General features: G+C 42.2%; 1 protein-coding gene across 2 annotated transcripts in view; it reads right to left on the reverse strand.

Annotated features, from left to right (window-relative positions):
• OSBPL3 (oxysterol binding protein like 3) overlaps window positions 1-26,361 on the reverse strand; it is a 320,546-nt gene that overhangs the window by 93,754 nt on the left and 200,431 nt on the right. For both annotated transcript variants that reach the window (XM_073630125.1, XM_073630126.1), the window contains 3 exons: window positions 25,834-25,947; window positions 15,665-15,832; window positions 5,019-5,115 (listed from right to left, as the gene is read on the reverse strand). In XM_073630125.1, the coding sequence (XP_073486226.1) occupies window positions 5,019-5,115; window positions 15,665-15,832; window positions 25,834-25,947 (379 nt within the window). The remainder of the gene's footprint in view (window positions 1-5,018; window positions 5,116-15,664; window positions 15,833-25,833; window positions 25,948-26,361) is intronic.

Consider the following 26,361-nt stretch of genomic DNA (forward strand, 5'->3'; position numbering starts at 1 on the left):
TTGCAGCGAGCGCGAGATGCAATACCCTGCCCTCGTGTCGTATCTGGTCCGTCGGACCAGCATACACACGAGCGGGCTTTCCGTCGGACCAGCACACACACGAGCGGACTTTCCGCCCGAAACGGAGTCCGGCGGAAAGATTTAAAACTTTCTTCAAATCTAGGTCCGGCGGGCTTTTGGGAAAAAGTCCGCCGGAAAAGTCCGCCGGCGCCTACACACGGGCGGATTGTCCGGCACACTCTGGTCCGCCGGACCAAGTATGCCGGAAAGTCCGACCGTGTGTACGCGGCATAACAGACCTAGAAAGAGAACATGCTCTAAATATTTCCGACTGAACCAAATCCTATCGGGAAAACCGCTCGTCTGTATGCTGTTCCCATGTACCAAAAATGACGCATGCTCTGAAGCAAGTATGAGACAGAGGCTATTGGCTACTGGCTATTGAACTTCATTTTTCTAGTCCCGTCGTACGTGTTGTACGTCACTGCGTTCTTGACGGTCGGACTTTGGTGTGATCGCGTGTACACAAGACAGTTTCAGTGGAATTCCGTCGGAAAAACCTCCAGAGTTTATTCTGACGGCAAAACCAGTTGTGTGTACAGGGCATTAGAAGTCCTAATTAGTTTAGAGTGAGTTTAAGGCTGGCCATACATTATACAATTTTCCTTTAGATTTACCAAAGCCATATAATATGCGGTGAAACCTAAACACTTTCAATTTGTATGCAATCAGGCAGCCCTTGCACTACATAGTTGAAGGTAAAACTAAAGGAAATTGAATAAGAAAATTGTGTAATGTATGGCCAGCCTTACTGTGCTGGAAACTACAGATGGATTATATCAAGGCATGTTTATGTAACAAGAATTTTTATTTTTTAATTTGTCTAGAGTTTGGCATTTAATGTCCAACACTACAACAGAAAGCTGCCAGAGTTTCGAGCTCTGTATTGTGCTCTGTGCTTGTAAAACTGCTGATATTTATATATGAATATATTATATTGTATACATTTTTAATATGGCTTCAACCAGTCTGAATTTTGTAACATACTGTCACATAATGTTACATAAGATATTCACGTATTTGCAATTTTGTTGAGTTTTCAGAATTTTGTGGGAAGAACAGGGCAAACCAATTATAAAAAAAACATGATTAAAGTTGAACTCAAAGCAAAATGCTTATTACACGAAAAATTGTATATATTTGGCAGCTGTTTTCCTGCCAAAGGATTTGCAATTCTGTCCATCTGGTCTTGAGATTTGCACAGCACAACCCTATCTGGCAGGATAAACAACGTGATTTTTTTTGCTCTCCGTCCCTCTCCCTATCTGCATACTCTACATTAGTACATGAGCACTGCAGCACAAATGACGGGTCCTTGTGCTGCTTCTCACTGATCCAGTCTAAGGGCTGCTGTATGGTGGACTGCAAAAATTACATTGATTGATGTATAAATACAAAGCTGCAACAATTTGTGTATTTGATGTCTGCCTTAAAATCTTTCAGCTTTAATAGCATCAACAAATCCTAGATCACACAGAAAAGAATGTCAAATTATACATTACGGTGCAAATATGTCCAAACTAGTTAAATTTTTTTGTGTTTTTTTTTTTTTTTTTTTTACACTGTTGCGTTTTTAAAAACACTTGCCATTTGCTCTAGTTTGGATTTGAATTGTAATCCATGATAATACCAATTAGTATCCACTATACATGCCTGGTTGATAACCACTATTCATGCATGCAATCATCTTATGTCAGCTTTCACTGTGCCCCGCTGCATCAAGTTTTTGGCTTTATGCTAAATATTAGAGGAATACTATAATAGTAAACATTGTGTTACTACTGCAATGTTTACCTGCAAGTCATTTTTCACATTTATTTATTGCTTTTGTTGGTGACTATTTATTTGCCTTTACCAGTCACCAGGCAATGTTATGAGAATCTATTCTTAATATGCCCCTGCCAGGTCCTAAATCCTAAACTGGCTAGAGAACAAAATTACAAACGTCTTTCTGAGCAGCATGAGATCCAAATCCCAGGGGCTCCAACATGCAAATACTGACAACTACCCTTGAATACTTTCCAACTGGATATTAAGTCTGTTCATTATAGTAATGGACCAATAGGAAGGCGCAGTAGGACTGGCAGCTTTTTACACCTCTTGCTCAATTTGCGTATTAGAGCTCCCTAGGATCTTGTGTTCCCAGGCCACTCAAAATGATATTTTTAGAAGACCTAATGAGTATATTTTATGGAAAGTTCAATTAACCTTACAAGACTGCCTGTTTTTTTTTTTCCCCAAACACAAACGGTACACATTTTTATATACAGTATCTCACAAATGTGAGTACACCCCTCACATTTTTGTAAATATTTTATTATATCTTTTCATAAGACAACACTGAAGAAATTACATTTTGCTATAATGAAGAGGACTCCAGAGCTTCACAGGTTGCCACTGGTGAACTCCATGTCCAGAAGGGTTAAGACAGTGCTGGAAAATAATGGTGGCCACACAAAATATTGACACTTTGGGCCCAATTTGGACATTTTCACTTAAGGGTTTACTAACTTTTGTTGCCGACGGTTTAGACATTAATGGCTGTGTGTTGAGTTATTTTGAGGGGACAGCAAATTTACACTGTTATACAATCTGTACACTCACTACTTTACATTGTAGCAAACTGTAATTTCTTCAGTGTTGTCACATGAAAAGATATAATAAAATATTTTCAAAAATGTGAGGGGTGTACTTACTTTTGTGAGATACTGTATATAAAAAAATGTGTACAGTTTGTGTTTGGGAAAAATATATATACACACACCCACTATATTACCAAAAGTATTGGGACACCTGCCTTTACCTGCACCTAAACATTAATGGTATCCCAGTCTTATGCCCCGTACACACGGTCGGATTTTCCGATGGAAAATGTGTGATAGGACCTTGTTATCGGAAATTCCGACCGTGTGTAGGCTCCATCACACATTTTCCATCGCATTTTCCGACACAAAGTTTGAGAGCAGGCTATAAAATTTTCCGACAACAAAATCCGTTGTCGGAATTTCCGATCGTGCGTACACGAATCCGACGCACAAAGTACCACGCATGCTCAGAATAAATAAAGAGATGAAAGCTATTGGCTACTGCCCCGTTTAGAGTCCCGACATACGCGTTTTACGTCACCGCGTTCAGAACAATTGGATTTTCCGACAACTTTGTGTGACCGTGTGTATGCAAGACAAGTTTGAGCCAACATCCGTCGGAAAAAATCCTAGGATTTTGTTGTCGGAATGTCCGATCCATGTCCGACCGTGTGTACAGGGCATTAGTCTGTAGGGTTCAATATTGTGTTGGCCCACCCTTTGCAGCTATAACAGCTTCAAATCTTCTGGGAAGGCTGTCCACAAGGTTTAGGAGTGTGTCTATGGGAATGTTTGATCATTCATCCAGAAGCGTATTTGTGAGGTCAGGCACTGAAGTTGGACGAGAAAGTATGGCTCACAGTCTCCGCTCTAATTCATCCCAAAGGTGTTCTATGGGGTTGAGGTCAGGACTCTATGCAGGCCAGTCAAGTTACTCCACTCCAAACTCGCTCATTTATGTCTTTATGGACCTTGCTTTGTGCTCTGGTGTGCAGTCACGTTGGAATAGGAAGGGGCAATCCCCAAACTGTTCCCACAAAGTTGAGACCATGGAATTGTCCAAAATATCTTGATATGCTGACGCCTTAAGAGTTCCCTTCACTGGAACTAAGGGGCCTAGCACAACCCCTGAAAAACAACCCCACACCATAATCTCCCCTCCACCAAATGTTTTGGACCAGTGCACAAAGCAAGGTTCATAAAGACATGGAGAAGCGAGTTTGGGGTGGAGGAACTTGACTGGCCTGCACAGAGTCCTGAACCCGATAGAACACCTTTTGGATGAATTATAATAGAGACTGCAAGCCGGGCCTTCTCATCCAACATCAGTGCCTGACTTTCTAGAAGAATAGTCAAAAATTCCAATAGACACACTAAACCTTGTGGACAGCCTTCCCAGAAGAGTTGAAGCTGTTAAAGCTGCAAAGGGTGGGCCAACTCAATATTGAACCCTACGGACTAAGACAGGGATGCCATTAAAGTTCATGTGTGTGTAAAGGCAGGCGTCCCAATACTTTTGGTAATATAGTGTGTGTATATATATATATATATTCTAATTATTATGATATTAACTTTAAAAGCTATGTTTACACTAGCAACTGTCACTGCTTTGCGTCTAAAAAACAGCTCCACACTGCCTGTTTTAACGCCATAAATGCTGCACCACCATGCCACAATTGTGTGCAGGGGAGTCATTTTTGGGGTGGCACGTGTGAACCCCTGTCCAAAGTGTTTGTAGCTTAACGGTGGTTTTCAGTTTTGACTGAACAAATAAGGCTATCTCTGCTAGGGGGTGAAAGTCTTTCAGAGAATTTCTGAAATAAACTAATACTCACATTGAAGGGTTAATTCACCTTTTTAGAAAATAAATGAAAAGGGTGAACTATAATTGTACACCCTCCTTATCCGCTGGTCCCTACTGTACCTCCCTGCATGGGTGATGAGCTGTCAGTGTCCATGCAGCCAGTGTAGAAGTCAGGGGATCTGAAATCCCCTTCTCCCTCTTTTTTCTGCAGAGCTTTCGAGTACCGGCGATGACCAATCAGAATGGCTCTGATCTATACCAGAAGCCCTGCAGAAAGAAGGGGGAGACGAGGGGGGAGAAGAGTGTAAATTTCCCATCCCAGGGTCGTTGCCCAGGCTGCATGCCCATCACCCATGGAGGTAAGTACAGGGGGGGGGGGGGGGGAGGGAGGTATACAGTACTAGTACACATTTTTTTCTGTAAAGATAAACTTCCACTTTAAAGCTAAAGAAGGTATAATGCACTCTAAACCAACAAAGTGAATAACAAATTAAGCCACAACTCCGTATAAAAAATTCATAGCCTTTTATTTCTCAGGCGCCATATCCAGCCTCACTGTACTTTGGTACCTTTAGCACATTTATCCATATCATCATTAGTTTGGAGCCAGGCTGGAACTCGGCTGCCTGCCAGCTTCAGTGAATTCTGTCTGGTGAAGTGAGCTTCCTGTAGTAGTAAGCAAAGTAAAAAAAAAAAAATGTTGTTAGTGTAATGCATTCATTAAGCTTGATGTGACTGCTAATTATAAAAAGAGCGTGTGTGACTTGCTTAAATATGCACAAAATATAACAAAACAATATAGAATATTCATACGACTTCTGCTCCGAAAATATCAGATCAGAATATATTACAACTAACCCAGTGAATTCTGGAAGATAAGTGAAGACGTACATGCTGCGAAGGGGGATCTGCAGGAGTCCCAGATGTAAACAAACAGGAAGAAGCAGTTATATCACATCACATCCTAAAAAATTATATATCTGTTTTTTGGGGGGGTTTTTTGTTACGATCTCATAATGCAAATAGCAATGTTGTGGGCTAAAGATCAAGCAGCAGGGGAATAGATACTCAGTGTAACAGTAATGGGGTTTTCAGTGTCAAGAAGAAAGTGTGAAACTCTGACAATTGCATGCTGAGCACAAGCTATTTTACTGGATCTTCCAGGTTAAATGTAACTCCCACCAAAACTTTTTTTTCTAGTTTTGGATAGAGTGGGGAAGGTATAGAACCTCTAACAATTGTCATAGAGGGAGGGGAAATGTAAGGGAAAATCCAACATTTTACAGCTGTCAATAGAACATGAGTAGAGGGGAAATCTCTATGGGGCAACTGTCAAAAGTGAGATTTTCCTCAATTTTGGGGAGATTTCTACCTAATTTCTGTTGTATCTCTCTGGACATAGAGTGAAGAGATCTCCCTGTTGGGAGCACAAAACACAATAAAGGCCTGACAGACAAAAAAAAGGGGGTGGGGAGGCTATTGCTAACCTCCAGAAAATGCAAGTTGCGGGCTGTCATGAGATGACCCTTCAAACTTCATTGCTCCTTGGATTACTGATCCAAAACAAGATTGCATGTCAGAAAAGTCAGAAAAAAGTTGAGTCCTTATCATAGTAACTGATCTGGTTCATTTATTTAGAGCAGCCTTTTTTAACCAGGGTGCCTTCAGGTTTCTTCTGGGGTGCCTTGGCAAAATACCAAAAAGTGCCTAAAATTGTATACAAGCCAGCAGGTGGATCATCAAAACTGCCTGTAAGTTGCACAATGCCACAGGTTTTCATTGTGCACCATTTCAACCTTCTAGTTGCCGGTGTCCTATCCACCACTAACATCATCAGTTGATAAGGATGACATTGGGTGCCCACACAGCATCCTTGATTGCCCGTCACCTGCCCCACTGGCACTGGGGTCACAGTAGCTGATTGTGGGAGAGAAACAGAGGGAGAAGAGAAACATTGGAATACTAGTCAGTACCCGTGTGCTTTGGAAGAATAAGTCTTGGTTCACACTATGAATCTCATGTGAATTGTACAGGAACCACACCGCATTCCTGTTCAATTCACATGTGATTCAGTGTGGTGCGATTTGAGCCCATTCATTTTGAATGGGCTCAAATCACACTGCATCGCACCAAAGTCATGCATGCACCAAATTTGGAACCACACTGCAACCAGATTGCATGGTACATTTGTACCATGCGATCCAGTTCAGGCAAACCCACTGTGTTTGTGACCAGTGTTTGGAGTGTCGCTAAGATTGCACTGACACATGCTGCAGATCACAAGGGCACTGTAATTTGAATGCAGTATGGAAAACGTGCACGGATCGTGGCGTTTCCTGCACTACATTAGTATGAACCTAGGCTTAAAGTGATTGTAAAGTCTCGTTTTTTTTTCTATAAAAATAACAAACATGTTATACTTACTTGCTTTGTGCAGTGGATTTGCACAGAGAAGCCCAGATTCTCTTCTTTTCGAGTCCCTCTGCTGTGCTCCTGGTCCCTCCATGCTGTCGAGTGCCCCCACAGCAAACAGCCTGCTATGGGGGCACCTGAGCCGAGTCACAGCTCTGTGTGTCCATTTAGACACGGAGCTGCGGCCTGGCCCTGTCCCCTCTCATTCCTGATTGGCTAGCTGACTTTGTTTGACAGCAGTGGAAGCCAATGGCGCCGCTGTTGTGTCTCAGCCAATCAGGAGGGAGAGTTTTGGACGGCTGAGACACTCGTGGACATCGCTGGACAGAGATGGGGCTCAGGTATTAGGGGGGCTGAGAATGCATTAAGATAAAAAAAAAACTTCTGACTTTACAATCACTTCTGACATTGGGTGTTCTACATGTGTGGATGTTGCTGCATTATGTAAAACTATTAGTTTTTTTTTTTTTTTTACCTTTTAGAAAAGGGTACCTCGAGATTGTGCAGAATTTTAAAGGGTGCCTTGACTGGAAAATGTTGAGAAACACCGATTTAGAGTATTAAAGTGATTGTAAAGTCTTGTTTAAAAAGAACAAAAACAAAAAAACAAAAAAACAAAAAAACAAAAAAAAACATGTTATACGTGCCTCCTTTGTGAAGTTGGTTATGCACAGAGCAGCCCGGATCCTCCTATTCCCGAGTCCCTCTTTGCTGCTCCTGGCCCCTCCCTCCTATCAAGTGCCTCCACAGTCGGCAGCTTCCTATGGGGGCACTGGAGCCGAATCACAGCTCCCTGTGTCCATTTAGATAAGGAGCCCAGACCCAGCCCTCTCTCTCCCCTGATTGGCTGACTGACTTGGATTGACAGCTGTAGGAGCCAATGGTGACACGGCTGTGTCTCAGTCAATCAGGAGGAGTGTCTCGGACATCTTAGACATTTGTGGACTTCGCTGGAAAGAGATGGGGCCCAGGTAAATAATTAGGGGGTGCTGGGGTGGCTGCTACACACAAAAGGTTTTTTATCTTAATGCATAGAATGAATTAAGATTAAAAACCTTCTGCCTTTACAACTCCTTTGAAGCTAAAGAGAGTCAATATGGCTGACCCTATGTTTCTGTCTTAAAGGGTTTACTTTTACATGCACATTAAAGCTGATTTTATTTACCCAAGGAAAATGGATGTCGATAGATTCACACACTCAGGTGAATTCCATAAAGCAATAACGTCACCTTTCTGGCGGTATGGCCCCTTTCATATAACCTGCGTCCAAACCATGAAAGCCTTGTGCCAGTTTCAGTACAATTACTGACACCTGTGCCAAATTCCGGTCTTTTTTTTTTTTTTTACCGCCCCTTTTAAAATCTGTCATTATTGGTGGGAAGAAATGCTGCCAGTTTGCAGATAAGCAAGCCTGATCGGGAACTCCAAGAACAGTTCCTCATCAGGTCTGTCTTGCCTAGGATTTATAGCAGTGGTGGATTCCATAGGTGGATTCCACAACTGCTATTCGGTCCAAGAGCGGCTTTGGAATCCGTCCACTGCTATCCGCTGTCAATCACAGATATTGTGGACGTGATAGGGAACTTGGTTCTCAGAGTTCCACAGAGGGTTCTGCTGACCCTACAACTCGAATTCTCGAGCACTGCACCTGTTGGGTGGGTGGAGCCTGATGGGGAACTCTGGCTAGTTCTACATTAGGTCCACTTGCCTGTGAATGAGGCAGATCCAAAAGCAGCTATTGGACTGAATAGCGACTTTCAATTCAACCACTACTGCGCATTATCAAGCCCCAGACTTGATGGGGAACTACTCTTTTTTTTTCCCCATGAGGCTCTGCCCACTACACTGCAAACTCCTTGGCCATGCACCTATCAGTGTGAAGGAAAGAGTGTTCAGCATGTCGGCATCGACAGATTTATGTGCCTGTCCCTGAAAGGTATACGAATATGGCGCAAGCCCCGTCACTTTCAGTGCTGCAACCCAACTGATTTCTAAACGGTGTCTACAAAGGCATTTATGAATTGACCAAACTGTCTTTGTACATCTGAATCATTGCTGGCAAAAGTTCCCTGACAGTTTTCTGCCTCCCAAAAAATCCACCACAGCCAAAGCAAAGCCAAGAAAGCGAGTGTCTGTCTCCCTAGCAGGGGCCTCTTCATGCAGGTTTCCTTGTGCACTCTCCATACCTGAAACTGAGAATCTGTTCATCTGCTCATAACTGCTGCAGAAGATAAGTGGACCTAGCTGGCTGTAGAAGGTGGACAGGCACCAACAGTTTAGCACCCAAGTCATTACATGATATAAAACTTATGGCTGGTCTTCCAAAACGTAGCTTAAACGTTGGGTGAAATGGCCCTTTAATAATAGGAATGTAGATGTTCCAGCATAAAAACAGCAGTGCATATCTATTCATATTAAACCTGTTATTACTGCTGTTCTTTACATTTTGAAAAAGATGTAGTGATGTCTTGGTGCACAGCTGTATATTGGAATTATATGTTTTCTATAGAGCAGACACATTACTGGTCCAGCTAGAGCCAAAAACACATCCATCACCGCCTGTACACAGGCCTCATCAATGAGCCAATCAATCAACAATAAAAGCAACTACGCAGGAGGGCACCATGGAAGTAATTTAGCGCAAATGCCTGCATGAATGACAACAGAGATGTTACCAACTGAAAATCCAAGACAAATATGCTCATAGAAATAAATAGATCATTGCTCAACGTCACTATGGTTTGTATTGGGAGATAACCGTACATCTATCAACAATAAGGTCTTGTCTGAAAAATCTCAAGGAAAGGTCCAATTGGCTAGGGTGGATTTTGCTATTCAGTTGCTCCTCTTTACCTGAAAGCTTGGGTGGCTGTACCTTTTTTATAGTCTGCTCTGTGGGCACCTTAAAGTGTAACTTCACTTTCAGGGGAAAAAACTATCAAATACAAAAATATTAATATATCATATGCAATTGTGACACAAGTCACATTGTAATTGAATGTTATTAAAGAATGACCTTTCCTTTTAAATCTGCAGTCATTTTCTGTAAAATGCAATGCAATATGGCTACCTGGAGGTGTTCTGTACACATAATGTGTACAGGAGGCCCCCATGAAACATAATTTCCTGCTTATGTGATTGGCTTACTGATTTTCCCAGAAGTCTGCACTAAGATACAAATCAGATTTTGAACATCCCGTGAGATACACCCCAAGGGAAACCGTGTCTAAAGGGATGCAGACCTTGCCAATCTCCTCATTAGAGCCCTGCAGGTGCAGCAGCTGACTTATAATTATAAAACCACTCCAGGGAGTGGCTGGCTCAGGCTCTCAACGGCTCTCCGAGAGGACGAGAGGACGAGCTAGGTGCCGGTCCAGGGTTGTGGGCAGATTCTGACTATATTGTCGCGGTCTTGCTTCAGCCTGGACCGGCTCTGTGACGTCAGCCGACATCAGCCTTTGTCATCCACTGGAAATGAATCACAGGAGTGCAGAATAAACTGCGCTCCTGTAATTCACAGAAGAAGTACAGCCAAATGAGCTTGGTTGTACTTCTCCTTTAAAAGCCATGAATGTCATTTATTGTAAGGAGACTAAAATCCAGATGTCAGTTTGTTTGATGGCTATAGTTCAAGTTCTAAATATTTTTAGGCCCCTTTCACACAGGTGTCATCTATTCAGTCATGCTTTTTAATTTTTTTAGTTTTTATCTGATTTTAGTTCAGTTCAGAACACATCCATTTTTTACATCCGCCCATCGGCACCCTTAACAACCACGGCTCATCCCTGCTGTCAGCAGAATGTAAACAAAGGAGCGGTCAGTGAAAAAACAAAAACACAGCGGGGGTCTCCGAAGAGCTTGGTATGGCATTTAAGGAGGGATCTACACAAGTCTTCCCCACAACCCTGGCCTGGTAGTTGTGGGGGTCTGCAGGCGGGAGGCTTCAAAAGATGGATGAAAAATGGACAGTCAGAACGCCCGTGTGAAAGGGGCCTTAGAAAAAATCTGAACAAATTGTGCATTTATGTTTCCCTACAGTTCAGTTTTAATATACATAAACTGATTAAAAGTTTTACAACTTTTCTGGAGTTTTGATGTGAACTTCTAACATTAAAGCAGAAGGCTATGTAGAGATGAGAACTCTTAAGAATGCTTTGTGTTTCTTTGCCAAGATCTACTTTTTTAAGACAGGCGCAAAGTAACAGATTATAGAAAACTCTTTAAGGAAAGGACAACGTTCTTTAAAACTTTTTGTCAAATTAGTAGTTTGGGTTCCAGCTGAGATCTACTCCTCAATCTGTCTTGCTGATCACTGTCGCTGAAACAGAAAGTGAGGAGAAAATTAAAAATTCTGTCACCAGAGGAAGATGTGAGGGGAAGTCATCCAATGAGGGCAAATGTAACGATGACAACTGTCTAAGACGCTGTGGGGAGAATTCCTCTCAGTCCCATTTACATCTTTAAGACAGGTATTAAAGGAAACTCAGTATAAAATAATAACAACCCAACAATTGTTTTACACTCTCCCCTACTCTATTTAAAATGGAATAAATCTTTTGGGTATACATACACTTTAAGGTAACCTATATTTCCAAGTGAGGCTGAACAATCAAGAGCCTCTTGTGACAATTCAGCAGTGTATATGTGAGCAAGAATGATTTCCACTGCCCATGTAATTACGTATAAACAGTAATGTCTTTGTGGGGTGTATCTGTCCATAGCTGTCAGTCTATTGATGACACTTTTGAGGAGTGTAAATTTGGGCTCATAACAGCAGATACAGGTGCAGACAATAAGTGCAGTGCAACTTTTAGCAGGCACATAGATTGCAAACCATTCAAGGTTTCATTATAGCTGCTAATGCTAGTTTTACACACACAAAAAAAACAAAACACTAAAAACAACAGAGAAATGGGATTTTTCTGTGGTACAGGAGAGATATAGATAGATGACACATGTTACCACTTATTGATTTAGGCTCTAAATAGGAAGCCCAGTGGGACAAGGCAAAGAGAGTAATTTTCTACAATCAATGCACAGTTCTTACAATGAAATGCAAAACGTGCAAACGGCAACCAGCTTCATGACATCCCCTGTACTGCAGACCCCAGTAAAAGCAACATTAAGTGGAAGAAAAAAAAGGGAGGTTTTGGCCTTAGCAACCAACCAAGTTTTTCATTTTATAACCTCCTGCAATGACAGATGAGATCTAAGAAATTGTCACATATACAGTATTTCACAAAAGTGAGTACAACCCTCACGTTTTTGTAAATATTTTATTATATCTTTTCATGTGACAACACTAAAGAAATTACACTTTGCTTGTATAACAGTGTAAATTTTCTGTCCCTTCAAAATAACTCTACACGCAGCCAATATTGTCTAAATCGCTGGCAAAAAAAGTGAGTACACCCCTAAGTGAAAATGTCCAAATTGGGCCCAAAGTGTCAATATTTTGTGTGGCCATCATTATTTTCCAGCACTGTCTTAACCCTCTTGGGCATGGAGTTCACCAGAGCTTCACAGGTTGCCAATGGAGTCCTCTTCCACTCCTCCATGATGGCATCATGGAGCTGGTGGATTTTAGAGACCTCCATCTTCCATTTGAGGATGTCCCACAGATGCTCAATAGGGTTTAGGTCTGGAGACATGCTTGGCCAGTCCATCACCTTTACCCTCAGCTTCTTTAGCAAGGCAGTGGTCATCTTGGAGGTGTGTTTGGGGTCATTATCATTTTGGAATACTGCCCTGTGTCCCAGTCTTCGAAGGGAAGGGATCATGCTCGGCTTCAGTATGTCACAGTACATGTTGACATTCATAGTTCCCTTAATGAAATGTAGCTCCCTAGTGTCGGCAGCACTCATGCAGCCCCAGACCATGACACTCCTACCACTATGTTTGACAGTAGGCAAGACACACTTGCCTTTGTACTCCTCACCTGGTTGCTGCTACACATGCTTGACACCATCTGAACCAAATAAGTTTATCTTGGTCTCATCAGACCACAGGACATGGTTCCAGTAATCCATGTACCTAGTATGCTTGTCTTCAGCAAACTGTTTGCAGGTTTTCTTGCGCATCATCTTTAAAAGAGGCTTCCTTCTGGGACGATAGCCATGCAGACCAAGTTGATGCAGTGTGCTGCATAAGGTCTGAGCACTGACAGGCTGACCCCCCCACCCCTTCAACCTCTGCAGCAATGCTGGCAGCACTCATATGTCTATTTCTCAAAGGCAACCTCTGGATAGGACACGGAGCACGTGCACTCAACTTCTATGGTCGACCATGGTGAGGCCTGAGTGGAACCTATCGTGTTAAACCGCTGTATGGTCTTGGCCACCATGCTACAGCTCGGTTTCAGGGTCTTGGCACTCTTCTTATAACCTAGGCCATCTTTATGTAGAGCAACAATTTATTTTTTTAAGATCCTCAGAGAGTTCTTTGCTGAGGTGCCATGTTAAACTTCCAGTGATCAGTATGAGAGAGAGTGAGAGCGATAACACCAAATTTAACACACATGCTCCCCATTCACACCTGAGACATTGTAATACTAACAAGTCACATGACATCGGGGAGGGAAAATCGCTAAATGGGCCCAATTTTGACATTTTCACTTAGGGGTGTACTCACTTTTGTTGCCAGCGGTTTAGACATTAATGGCTGTGTGTTGAGGTATTTTGAGGGGACAGCAAATTCACACTGTAATACAAGCTGTACACTCACTACTTTACATTGTAGCAAAGTGTCATTTCTTCAGTGTTGTCACATGAAAAGATATAATAAAATATTTACAAAAATGTGAGGGGTGTACTCACTTTTGTGAGATACTGTATAATGTCCAGCAAGACGAATATCCAGTCTTTAGGAATCGCTATCAACAGGGTTAGCCTGGCCATTACAACAGGATGTGTAGGCAGGCCATAGGCTTCAACTGGACAGAACTACAAGACTGATTGAAAACATGTGAACAGTTTTAAAGCATATCTAAAACCAAAGCTAAAAATGTAGTACTTGCATTCATTTTCACTTTTTATGCTCTGAAATTTTTCAGCAAAACCAGAAAATACTTGTTGATCTTGTCAGAAACGCGGTGAGCTTTTCACTTACTTTGAGCTTAAAAGAAAACAATTTTGCGTAAACTAGAGATGAAGAAAGGAAGTTATTTTGAAGTTCAGCTCGTCTGACACTATGGCTCTCCATCTAAGGACTGATAAGCTGCAATATATTAAAATTCTTTTTTTTGGGCTTATATGGATTTTAACACATTTACTCTTCCCCCACCATTAGGGATGAGCTTGGGTTCAGTTTGAACCTGCAAGGAAGCTGTTAGTGCAGACTAAATCAGCTGTGGCTGCACATATACAAAGGCATGGGGATATTCGTGATATCAAAGTCTTAATATGACTACATGGCCATAACAGGTCTGGACGATCAAACCCAAGCTCATTCCTACCCACCGAGAAAGCAAAATAATGTGCCTATGGTGTGGAAGCATCAACCTTTGACACATGAATGGTGAAGAATCACAATCAGTATGAGGGATGTCACTCTAAAAAATACTAACAGCCAAAGGAGTCACTGCACACTTTAACAGTTTTTGATATAGAAGAGGTGGCTGTATGTAGTTGTGCAGCGAGGGTTGTATAAAGTACCCACGTGCACACTGACATATGCTTCGAACGTAGATAGTGTGCTTGGAGCATATACTAGTGAGCATGCCAGTGCTTTATGCAAATACAGCCACCTCTAAAGAATCTCAATTAGCAGGTGTATGTGGCGGTAACAGGTCCCAGGAATTTTATCATGTAGGCTCTGCACACTGTATGGCTGTACCTGCAAGACAAAGGCATAATGAGCTAGTATGCATAGCATACTAGCTCATTATGAATAACTTACCTTAGATTGAAGCCCCCGCAGCGGGTATCGTGGGGTCTGGTGCTGTGCAAGTTTGTGAGATATTCATGGTACCTACAGGTAAGCCTTATTATAGGCTTACCTGTAGGTAAAAGTGGTGTGTAAGGGTTTACAACCACTTTCACTCTCTCAATCAACGTTGACTATTTTTAATCATTATGCTGCTAGCATTAGTAAATAGATAGGAAAGCATTGTTGTTTACTTGTTTTACACTATTTTATTTACATTTCTTCGGTTACTTCCTGGTTTCCAGGCCTAGGCAAATTATATTATACATCCCAGGAGTCTTCAAGAGGGGAGGTGGGGTTTTCTCAGCTAAGCACCCCGCCCCCGCCTGTCTGCATGCTTGAGCTAAAGGCAGATAGATTCCACGAAGTAAATTCTACATGAATCATCTGCCCTTACTCAAGATAGCCACAGCCAGAAATGCTAGGGGGTTGTTTTTGAAAGTGATTTCTCAGCAAGTTAATTTACGGAGACATGGATGGATGAGTTTGATTTGAATAATAAAAAATATTTTTTTTTTGTTTTGTGGTACTCAGATGCAGTATAGTTTTGCTTTAATACTGCTCACAGCTCTACCAGAGAACTATTGTCCAGGGGTTTATAAAAGTGCAGCTGTTACATTTATATTTGCAGAATTATCATGCAGGTTTCATTTGTACATATGCTGAGTTCATGAAAAACATCGGATCACTGTGAACAGAGTGGCCCTCTTTATTACTGCAAAAAGTTTCTTTTGGCAAAATGGATTCTAACATTTGGTTTGATGAACTGTATAATGTAAGAATAATTTCTTTCAAATGTGTTTCCAAAACAGTATATTCTACTACATAAGCCTTTATTTAAAATGAACAGCTATCTCCATCTATATACATATATATATACCTGCGGGGATGAGATTGGATCAAAGCTAGACGCAGACTCTGTAGTTGACAGCATAGGGAAAAACTGAGAATTCAGATCATGTGGGAAAACGGATATTTCATTCTGACGGAACAACCGGTGGTCACGGAGCTTTGATACCCAATCCTGAAACACTTCTGGAGATTTCACCTGAAAAACAGCATATGCAAGTCATGAAGTTCTTATGCTGGGCAATTATGCTTTTTCACATTTCCTGCCATTTGATTTTAAAACGGGAGTTAAAAAAATAACAAAAAATAAAAAAGCGTAAAGCTTTACTCTAGTCTAGTCAGATATAAAGTAACCAAGTAATGCAGCTTTGCAATTATGATTTAAGTCATTGGATTTCTATAGACTTTTTTTTTTTTTATTTAAGAATATGTTTTGTTGAAAACATTTTGCAGATTAATACAGAATCCATTAACAGGAACATACAGTACATTATTAGGTAATCTTCTATATGGGTTTATATAGACTTTAACTGTTAAAGTAATTAAAAAAAAAATAACTCGCTGACTCTGTACCTATGATTACTGTGTATGCACTGTGGAAAATAAAGAAAAAAAATCAAAACAATCATAAAAAATGTATATACCATCATCTTTTGTGGCCAAACGTTATCATGACAAGAGAAGGCAAAAGTGTTTATTTCAAGTGTTTGCCTCAAACATTATACATTGTTTTTTCATCTTAAATAATGAGAACGTTTTTGCATAATCAATAGGCCCATGGTAGAAATATAAGAACTGATCTGGTCCACAAGGGATAGAAAGGTGCAAAAACATAACTAGTTATGAGGTGAAGTCTAATAATCACAGAATCAAAACATTTAACTTTTCTGACCTCTCTAGACTCATAAATGCTAATTAGTATGTACTATTGAAATTCCTGTGTCACCCCAGTTTTTACTTCCCTATTAAAATGGTTGTAAACCAAGTTATACCACTTGTACCTGCAGGTAAGCCTATAATAAGGCTTACCTGTAGGTACTGAAAATATCTCCTAAACCTGCACGGATTAGGAGATGTTTACCATATATGCTTGCGCCAAAGTCATCGGCGCATGCGCACTGAAGAAACGGCTTGCTCATGCCGTTTCTTCAGCAGTCGTGCCGTCATCGCAGCTCCCGCCAATCACATCGCCGGAGCCCACAAACCTGGAAATAACTCCGGGAGACATGTCGCCAGTCACAGCAGTGTACGGGGACCGCTGCAACAGTGTCAATCTAAGGTAAATATTTCATAATGAGCTAGTATGCAATGCATACTAGCTTATTATGCCTTTGTCTTACAGGGTTTGTTTGTTTTTGTTTTTTTTCTTCGGGTTTACAACCACTTTAAATAGAGCCAAATAAGCCCAGTAACATACAGTGCAAAGCTGACATTAAAGCAGTAGTAAACTCTCGTTTAAAAAAAAAAAAAAGTTTCCTCCTGCAAGGCAATATAACATGCTAGTATGTACTGCATACTAGCACATTATGAAAGACTTACCTTGAAATGAAGCCCTCTAGCAGTGCGCTGTTGCAGCTGCAGAGGCTTTTATCAAGATGACATCACTCCTGCATGTGCGTTCGGGAGTCTCAGCCACGTCACGTACCTCTGATGGAACCGCACGAGTATGCCATTTCTTTAGAGCGCATGCGCCGTGACTTTACCGGCTGCTGCTTGCTAGAATATCCCCTAAATGGTGCATATTTAGGAGATATTGATTTTACCTACAGGTAAGCTTTAGCACAAAAGCTGTGGGTAAAAAAAAAAAAAAAAAAGTTTACTACCGCTTTTAGGTAAAACTGAACTCCAGGCAAATCTGTGCAGCTAGTACTGTGATCTAGGCAACCAGTACTGCACTCTGCACAGGCTTTGTACAACACAGTGATGATGTGGCTGCTACTTTTACAAGGTAATATTTGGGTTTGCAAAGACACAAAGTGGATTTATATCTCTTGTGACTTTTGAGGGATATATTTCAGTGAGAGTTTTTTTTGCCCGAACTTTAAAAACATTTTTAACATACAGCTCCAAAAGAGCAACACATCTTAGAGCTCTAATCTTCCTTGATGCCATCTGGGTGGATTTGCTGAAGGGTAATCACAGTGACTAACTTGCTGTGTGTCCACCTGCTCCACTTGTGTGATCTGAGTAGACTTGTCAATGTGTGTGCTAGCTGAGAGACGCAGAGAATCAAATCAACCACAAATGTGTGCACATCATCATCTGTCAGACGGCAGATGCCAAATAATCATGCTGTGACTATACTGAAATCTTCCAATGTCAGTTAAACACAGCATGGATTTGATTAAAGATTTATTCATCCTAGAGGAAGATGTTTTTTTCATACTCTTGGAATAAAAGTACGGATCCAAGCATTCATTCTAAACTAGCACACTGCCTAAAGCTAGCCTGATTATACCCAATTTTCCCTAGCGATGATTAAAGCATTGCAAGCAGTACTTAGGCCTCATGTACACTGCTGCTGGTAAACGGATGTTTGGGAGCAGTTGGGCATTTTTTTCAGCTGCCCCTGAACTCTCCTCTATGTTATCTTATCAGTACATGTACACAGGGTAGTTTATAGTTGTTTTTAGGCAGTTGAGTTTAGAAGCTTTTTTTGGAATGTAAAGCCACGTTTCTTTTAAAGTTTTAGAAATTTTGGAAAAAAAAACAGTTTTTTTGTAAGCGCTTCTAAACGCAAATGCGGCAAAACGCCACTAAACGCGACATGTAAATGTGGCAAAAATAGGATTTTTATAACAGCTTACCTGTAAAAATCCTTTTCTTGGAGTACATCACGGGACACAGAGCCATAGTATTAACTATATGGGTTATAGCCACCTTCAGGTGCTGGACACAGGCATACCCAATACAGGAAGTTCACTCCCTATATAACCCCTCCTTCTACCAGGAGTACCTCGGTTTTTGTAGCAAAGCAATATATCTAAACCCCAAAAAGAGGGGCGGGACCTCTGTGTCCCCTGATGTATTCCAAGAAAAGGATTTTACAGGTAAGCTGTTATAAAAATTCTATTTTCTTTATCGTACATCATGGGACACAGAGCCATAGTATTAACTATATGGGACATCCTATAGCAATGCTATTTGAGGGGAGGGAGACACAACCCGTAGGGCACCCCCAGACTTGAGGACCTATACTGCTGCCTGCAGCACACTGTACCCAAAGGTGATATCCTCATGCCTTTTTACATCCACCTGATAAAACTTGGTGAATGTATGTACTGAAGACCAAGTTGCAGCCTTACAGATCTGAGCCATGGAGGCCTGGTGACGTACTGCTCAAGAAGCACTGACCACCCCGGTAGAGTGCTCTTTGACTTGAAAAGGTGGAATCTTACCCCTTAAATTGTAAGTCTGAATTATAACTTGCCGAATCCACTTATCGACAATGGATTTCAACGCTGCCTGTCCTTTCTTAGGACCTTCTGGCAGTATAAATAAGACATCAGTCTTCTGGATCTGAGCAGTCGCCTTTAAATACACCTTGACTGCTCTCACCACATCAAGACAATGTAGTGACTTTTCTTCCCTGGAACATGGTTTTGGAAAAAATGATAGCAGGACAATATCTTGGTTCAGGTAAAAACCTGAAACCACTTTTGGCAAAGGGCGCAATACCACCCTGTCCTCGTGAATTATCAAGTATGGCTCCTTACATAAAAGAGCAGCCAATTCCGAAACCCTCCTTGCTGAGTATATAGCAACCAAGAACACTAACTTCCTTGTCAGAAGGACTAAGGGAATATGTTGTATCGGTTCAAATGGCTGTTTTTGTAACACTGACAAAACTAAGTTCAAGTCCCAAGGGCTCAAAGGTGATTTAACTGGAGGATTAAGCCGCATCAACCCTTGTATAAAAGCCCGGACTAAGGAATGTGAAGCAAGCGGTCTTTGAAAAAAAGAGTGATAAAGCTGAGACTTGGCCCTTAATAGTACTCAAGGCCAATTTCATCTCTACCCCTAATTGTAGAAAGGCAAGAATTCTGCCTATCATATACTTCCGAGGGTGCCAACCCTTGAATTCACACCAGGAAACATAAGCCCTCCAGACTCTATAATATATAGTTCTGGAAGCTGGATTCCTTGCATTAACCTCCCTGGCGGTATGATTATTTCAGATTTTTGATGCTGAAAGCGGTACAATTATATTGCATGGAAATTTGGTGTTTTATATTGTAGGCCTGTAATTCTTAGGAATAACTCACTTAAATCTGTCCAAACAAGAGTCTAGTAGACATCCCGGGTATGATAAAGTTTGAAAAACAAAATCATAAATTATAATGTAATAAATAACTATAAATAATTATAACAAATAATAATATAATAATAATAAAAATTATTCAATAATGTAATCAAATCAAAAACACTGAAATTTGCTCAGTTGTAGAATTGTCACTGTCATTACTTTTAGAGCTTGATGATAGATTTCTCCACAAATCACTATCGCTCAATTCTGCGAGTGATTCTAATTTATTATCGCTGTTTTCTAGCTGGTTTAAAAGCACTTCTGACGTAAACGGACATTTTTTGGTTGCTATGGACAATCTCCAGTTTCCTGGCAGAAAGAACAGGATTTATAATATAGAACTGCATGCAGGACACTGGACAAACCACTAGGGACAAAGGGGATCTGCAATTATTTGATACAGTACTGTAATCTGTAAAAATACAGTATACTGTATCTATACTGTGTTTTTTACTTTTTGAATTTGGCGCCAAACTCCGTCCCCGTGCGTCGCAGCGCTCGCAGGGAATGGAGTTTGGCACTGTGAATCAAGCGAGACATGGCGGCTCGCAGATCACAGCGGGGAGACATCGCAGGATACAGGGGACAAAGTAAGTAACCACTACATGGATCCTGCGATGCGATCCCGAGTCTGGCTCGGGGTTCCTGCTTTTGGTTCTGAAATTCCACCCCGAGCCAGACTCGAGAATACCGCCAGGGAGGTTAATCAAGGTAGGGATAACTGACCCAGAAAGCCCACATTTTTTCAGAATGTGGGTTTCACTAGCCAAAGTGTTAAATTTAGCGTTCGTAAGGTAGGATGGAATATCGGCCCCTGTGAGAGTAGGTCTGGCCATAGTGGAAGGGACCATGAATCCTCCACCTCTATCTTTACGATTTCTGCATACCAGGACCTTCTGAGCCATGCTGGGGCTACCAGAATTACCGGCTTTCTTTCCAGCTTGATCCTGCAAAGAAGTCGTGGTAGCAACTGAATAGGGGGGAATGCATAAAGCAGTGAGAACTGATCCCACGGGGTCACCAACGCATCTGTCCCGCATGCGAGTGGATCCCTTGTCCTGGACACAAAGTTGACTAATTTCATGTTGAATCTGGAAGGCAGAAGATCTACATCCGGAGTCCCCCATCTTTGGCAAACAGCTCGAAAAATGTTGGGGTAAGGGACCATTCCCCTGGGAATAACCGCTGGTGACTCAGGTAGTCCGCCTGCCAATTCTCTACTCTGGAATGAAGACTGCGGATAGGCACAGAACATTCCTCTCTGCCCAAGTTAGAATATGGTTCATCTCTCTGCACTGAGAGACTCTTGGTGCCCCCTTGGTGATTGATATAGGCCACAGCTGTGGCATTGTTGGATTGGATCCTGACAGGACAATCCTATAACCTGAACGTCCAGGCCTTCAAAACCAGACGCGTTGCCCGAATCTCTAGGATGTTGATGGGCAAGGCTCTTTCGTTTCTTGACCACTGTCCCTGGACAGTTGTCTTTTCTAGCACTGCTCCCCAGCCTGAAAGGCTGGCATCTGTCATTACCACCTTCCAAATAACTGGTCTGAAGGATTTTCCTTTCAGCAGAATCTGGGTTAGTAACCACAAACTGAGGCTTTGGGACACCCGTAGGGACAGCCGCATTGACAAGTCTAAAGCTTGCATCATTTTGTTCCAAGCAGACAGGATACTGTTTTGCAACAGTCTCGAATGGAACTGGGCATAGGGAACAGCTTCGAATGAAGCCACCATCTTTCCTAACAACCTCATGCAAAGGCGAATGGTGGGATCTCCTTTTGACCTGACCATCCGCACCAGCTCCCTTATGGAGTTGATCTTTGCCTGAGGCAAGAACACCTTTTTCTGGGCTGTCTATGATCAGACCCAAGTACTCAAGCCTTTTTAGCGGTTTTAAGAAAGACTTCTCTAGGCTGATAACCCAACCTAGACTTTCCAGGTAACTGGTTATAATGCGTACGCTTTGCTCAAAACGAACCACCGACTGGTCTATTAGCAATAGATCGTCTAGGTACGCCAAGACTGTTATGCCTTGTGCCCTTATCCTGGCTAGAGGTGGTTCCAGGACTTTTGTAAACACCCGGGGTGCTGTGGCTAGCCCGAAGGGCAAGGCTACAAACTGGAAATGCTGCTGTTCTACCTCGAACCGCAGAAACCTTTGGTGAGCGGGAAATATAGGAACATGCAGATATGCATGTCTGATGTCGATAGATGCCAGAAGTTCTCCTCCTTGTAGGATATAAACCACTGACCTGATCGACTCCATGCGAAAGGAGTGGATCTTCAGGAACTGATTTAGATTTTTTAGATCTAGAATGGGTCTGACATCTCCATTCGGTTTTGGTAAGATAAAGAGGTTTGAATAAAACCCCAAACCTTGCTCTTCTGTGGGGATTTGTATGATCACCCCCTTAGCCATTAATCCATCTAGTGCCCGAAACAGAGATTGCCTTTTCCCTGGATCTTTGGGAACGTTTGACCTCAGAAAACGAGATGGTGGAAAGTCCCGAAATTCCAGTTTGTACCCTAGAGTTACCGTGGAGATGACCCATCTGTCCTTAATTTCCTTCTGGCCTTCTTATGTGCCTGGGCCTGACCCTGAGGTTTTCCTCTAGAGTCTGACGGCGGAGGCCGTCGCCACTGCCTAGAGGTGGATGCCCCTGGCGCAGGAGAAAGAGTCCGCTTAAATGAAGGGCGTTTACTCTTTCTTTTGCCTGGCAAAAGAGTAATTTTACCACTGGAAATCGTTTGGATGTATTTGTCCAAATCATCCCCAAATAGCAGATCCCCATGAAAAGGAAAACCAGTCAGGAGTTTTTGCATGGTGCTACGGCTGACCAATTTTTTAACCACAGGATTCTTCGCATGTGTACTAACACAAGCGCAAGGCGAGATGCCTGGTGAACAGAATCTTTAATGGCGTCTATGGCGAAACATAATGCTCTTGGCAGTTTGGCCAAATCCAGGGCTTGCTGTGCAGGAAGCTCTTTAAGGGCCTGTCTAAATTGGTTCTTTAGGGATTGACAGATGCCTATTGCAGCGACTGCAGGCTGAGTAACGGCACCTGCCAAAGAAAAAGAGGATTTTAGTAGGAATTCCAATCTTATCTGTTGGATCCTTAAGCATTTGTGCATTGTCTACTGGACAAGTTAGACTTTTATTCACACTGGAAATCGCAGTGTCAACTGCTGGTACATTCAATTTTTTGGTGAATTTCTCCTCCATGGGATAGAGAACTGGGAATCTCTTTGGAGGGAGAAAATGCTTATCCGGGTGATCCCATTCAGCATAAATAAGCTTTTCTAGTAATCCATGGACAAGAAACGCATGCAAAGGTTGTGAAGGTTTTAAGGAACCCAAGGAAGAAACCAAACTTTCAGCAGACTCCGTTAGGGTTCTTCGTAAAAGATTGTACCAGCAATTTCTCAGATTACGAGGCTTAAAAGGGTTCATCTACCGTTGTTTTCTCTGCAGAGGAGTAATCAGTTTGTTTTTCCTCCTGATCGCCTGAGGGTAATACCTCATCCTGTACCCACTGTCCCCCTTGCAAAGGGTCTAAGGTGGGGCAGGGGGATCTAACACGCTTCCTATCCATTTGGATGGAGGATGCGATTAAAGCCGCTAATCTTCCCTATAGGCCTTGCAGGGCAGAGGAAAAGGCATCTTCAGTCACGTAGAGACAGCTCCAAGTAATATCTCCTCTCTGCACTTGCGCCGTGCGTCCTCGTGGATGTTTATGACCCACACATGGCACAGCGATTAGGCCCCACCCCTCCGTACAACCCCCCTCCCCCCTTTTGTTTGAATTTTTCAAAACGTTCCCGTTCATGCGGGCGGCCTTCGGGTCCCGCAGACCCAACACGAGGAGGGGGGGGGGCGGGAAGAGGCAGAGCCCAAAGATACCTGGCAGGGGAGTATTAAGGTATGTGTATATACTCCCTCTAGTGGAGGATTAAGGCATGACAACATTTTTTCCCTAAGGAAGAAAAAATCATAGGTGGACTTTTTCAGTTCCTATGCTTCTTCCCTTACCTTATCCTCGGCGCAGGATACTGCTGTAACAGACAGATCCAAATTTCATCAATCACGGCGGGCTGCGTTAGCAAACCTTCAAGTACCGGGTCCCTTTTTATCGGGGTTCCACTCCCTTGGACCTGTATTAGGCAATACAGGCAAAACCTCATTCTTCCTATACGAGGCCCAGATACCATCCACTTTAGCCTCAGTGGCACTTTGGATGGATCCAGTCTTGTGGAGGCTATTTAAATCCAGCAAGGATCCCTCCAGTGGAGCTCCTCAGAGCACATCTTCACTCGTGACCAACACCTTAGACACTGGCGAAAAAACTGAGGTACTCCTGGTAGGAGGAGGGGTTATATAGGAAGTGAACTTCCTGTATTGGGTATGCCAGTGTCCAGCACCTGAAGGTGGCTATAATCCATATAGTTAATACTATGGCTCTGTGTCCCGTGATGTACGATAAAGAAATGGACGTTTTAAACATGGGTTACTATCTGTCAAGTTAAATCGTTCAGAAGAAGTTGTAAAAACGTCCCGTGTACATGAAGCCTTACCATCATGTACTTTAAAAATCAATGGGTAACAGATATCTGTAAGCACCTATCAATCACCCTCCTAACTGCTTTAAAAAACCTAGCTATTTCAAGTGCTGCTCAAATCTATGCTGCATCTGGGGAGAACATGCACAGTGCATTGACAGTGTATAACAGTCATTAAAGAAACTTCTACTGTCTTTTGCGGAGCAGGAGGATTACTGAAACCTCTTATCAATCCAGATCTTTACTACGTTTTTGTTGAACATCTCCAGAGACTGCACTTATAGTCATTGATCTAGTAAGACTACTGCTAACATCTATATTTCTAAGCTGTCCTAATTTTAGTAGCACAGAACAAACTATTACAACTAATAATCTGTAGTTAAAGCATATCTAAACCCCCCCAAAAAACAAAAAAAAAGTGTAATTATTGCAAGTTTTCGTTTTCTTTTTTACAGGCTTTTCTCTTTTAATTTTTACATGGTTAGGCCCCTTTCACACGGGCGCCTCCGTTCTGCGGGATCCGCTTGCTCAGCCAGGCAGCACTCCGCTGATCCCCGCTGAGCAGGCAGATGACAGGTCCGTCTCCACTTACTGAGCAGAGTGGAGATGGACAGAGTCCCACTCACCTCTATGGGGAGATTGGATGAAAACAGACCGCTTGTCCGTTTTCATACGATCCACCAGACGGATTGGAAAATTGGAACTCCATCCATCTGGTTTTGGCAGAGAGGATCGGATAGCAGCGGGTGTCAGCGGACATGTCACCGCTGATATCCGCCGCTCCATAGAGGTGAATGGAGTGTCAAATCAGGTCCGCCTAAAAAAAAAAAACTAACAGGTGGACCTGATCGGACAGCCAGTGTGGAAGGGGCCTAATAATGCAAACAACACACTTCCTGTCCCAGGGTGGCTACACTCACCACTCCTTTGTATCTATGGAGAAGTGTAGCCACCCAGGCTCGATTTCAAACGTATCTGCTTCTGTTCATCTACATTACATAGGAGTTGATGGAATTAGTAGCCTACATAAGAGAGGTAACATTGTTTCATGCTTCTAAGTTAGCTCATAGAAACAGACAAGGACAATGAATTTCTGGCAAGATCAACAGGTATTTTTTTAACTCTCTAAAATAGTTTTTAGTCTGGAAAAAAAATAAAAATGAAAGAAAACCAATATAGCCACCACAGCGAAGAAATGGTAAGCTGCAGTATATTTAATTTTTGTTTTTGGGTTTAGTTATACTTCAATATGATGAAATGTGAGGTTTAGAAATACAATTATTTATATTTTTAACAACTTTAATATGATAGGAGTGGTGTTACGCTCACCTTGAGGTGGTATATATGCTCCTCTGTATCCAAATCAATGCACTTGGTTGATTTTTTAACTGACATAACAGAAAGTCCAACATCAATGCGGCCATGTAGTTTTCCCTTCTCCATCTGTCATCAGATAAAACACATACATGTAATAAAAAAATATAACAGACAAAGTAAAATTCTTGGCTAAACTAGTTTTAGCAATGCCCTCTCATCCCTCCCAACACCTATGCTGACTAACTTGTGTAAGAAAGTTGTAAATACTTACATATGTTCAGACCGCTCCAGTCTGGTCATGCAATCTTCTGTGTCAATCAGCGGCAGTTGCAGGGGAGAGGAGGCAGCACTGGTAATGGCTGGGACATGGGAGCCAACGAGTGACATAACCAATCCCAGGCATTCCGAGCTATTGTTGAGCGCTCTCTCTTCTCCCCTACAGCCACTGTTGACTGACACAGGGGATCACAACACCAGACTAAAGCAGGCTGAAAATAGGTAAGCATATGCATCTTTCTTACACAGCTTAGTTTGCCTAGG

Source organism: Aquarana catesbeiana, linkage group LG05 (genome assembly GCF_042186555.1).
Source record: "Aquarana catesbeiana isolate 2022-GZ linkage group LG05, ASM4218655v1, whole genome shotgun sequence".
Taxonomy (NCBI): Eukaryota; Metazoa; Chordata; class Amphibia; order Anura; family Ranidae; genus Aquarana; species Aquarana catesbeiana.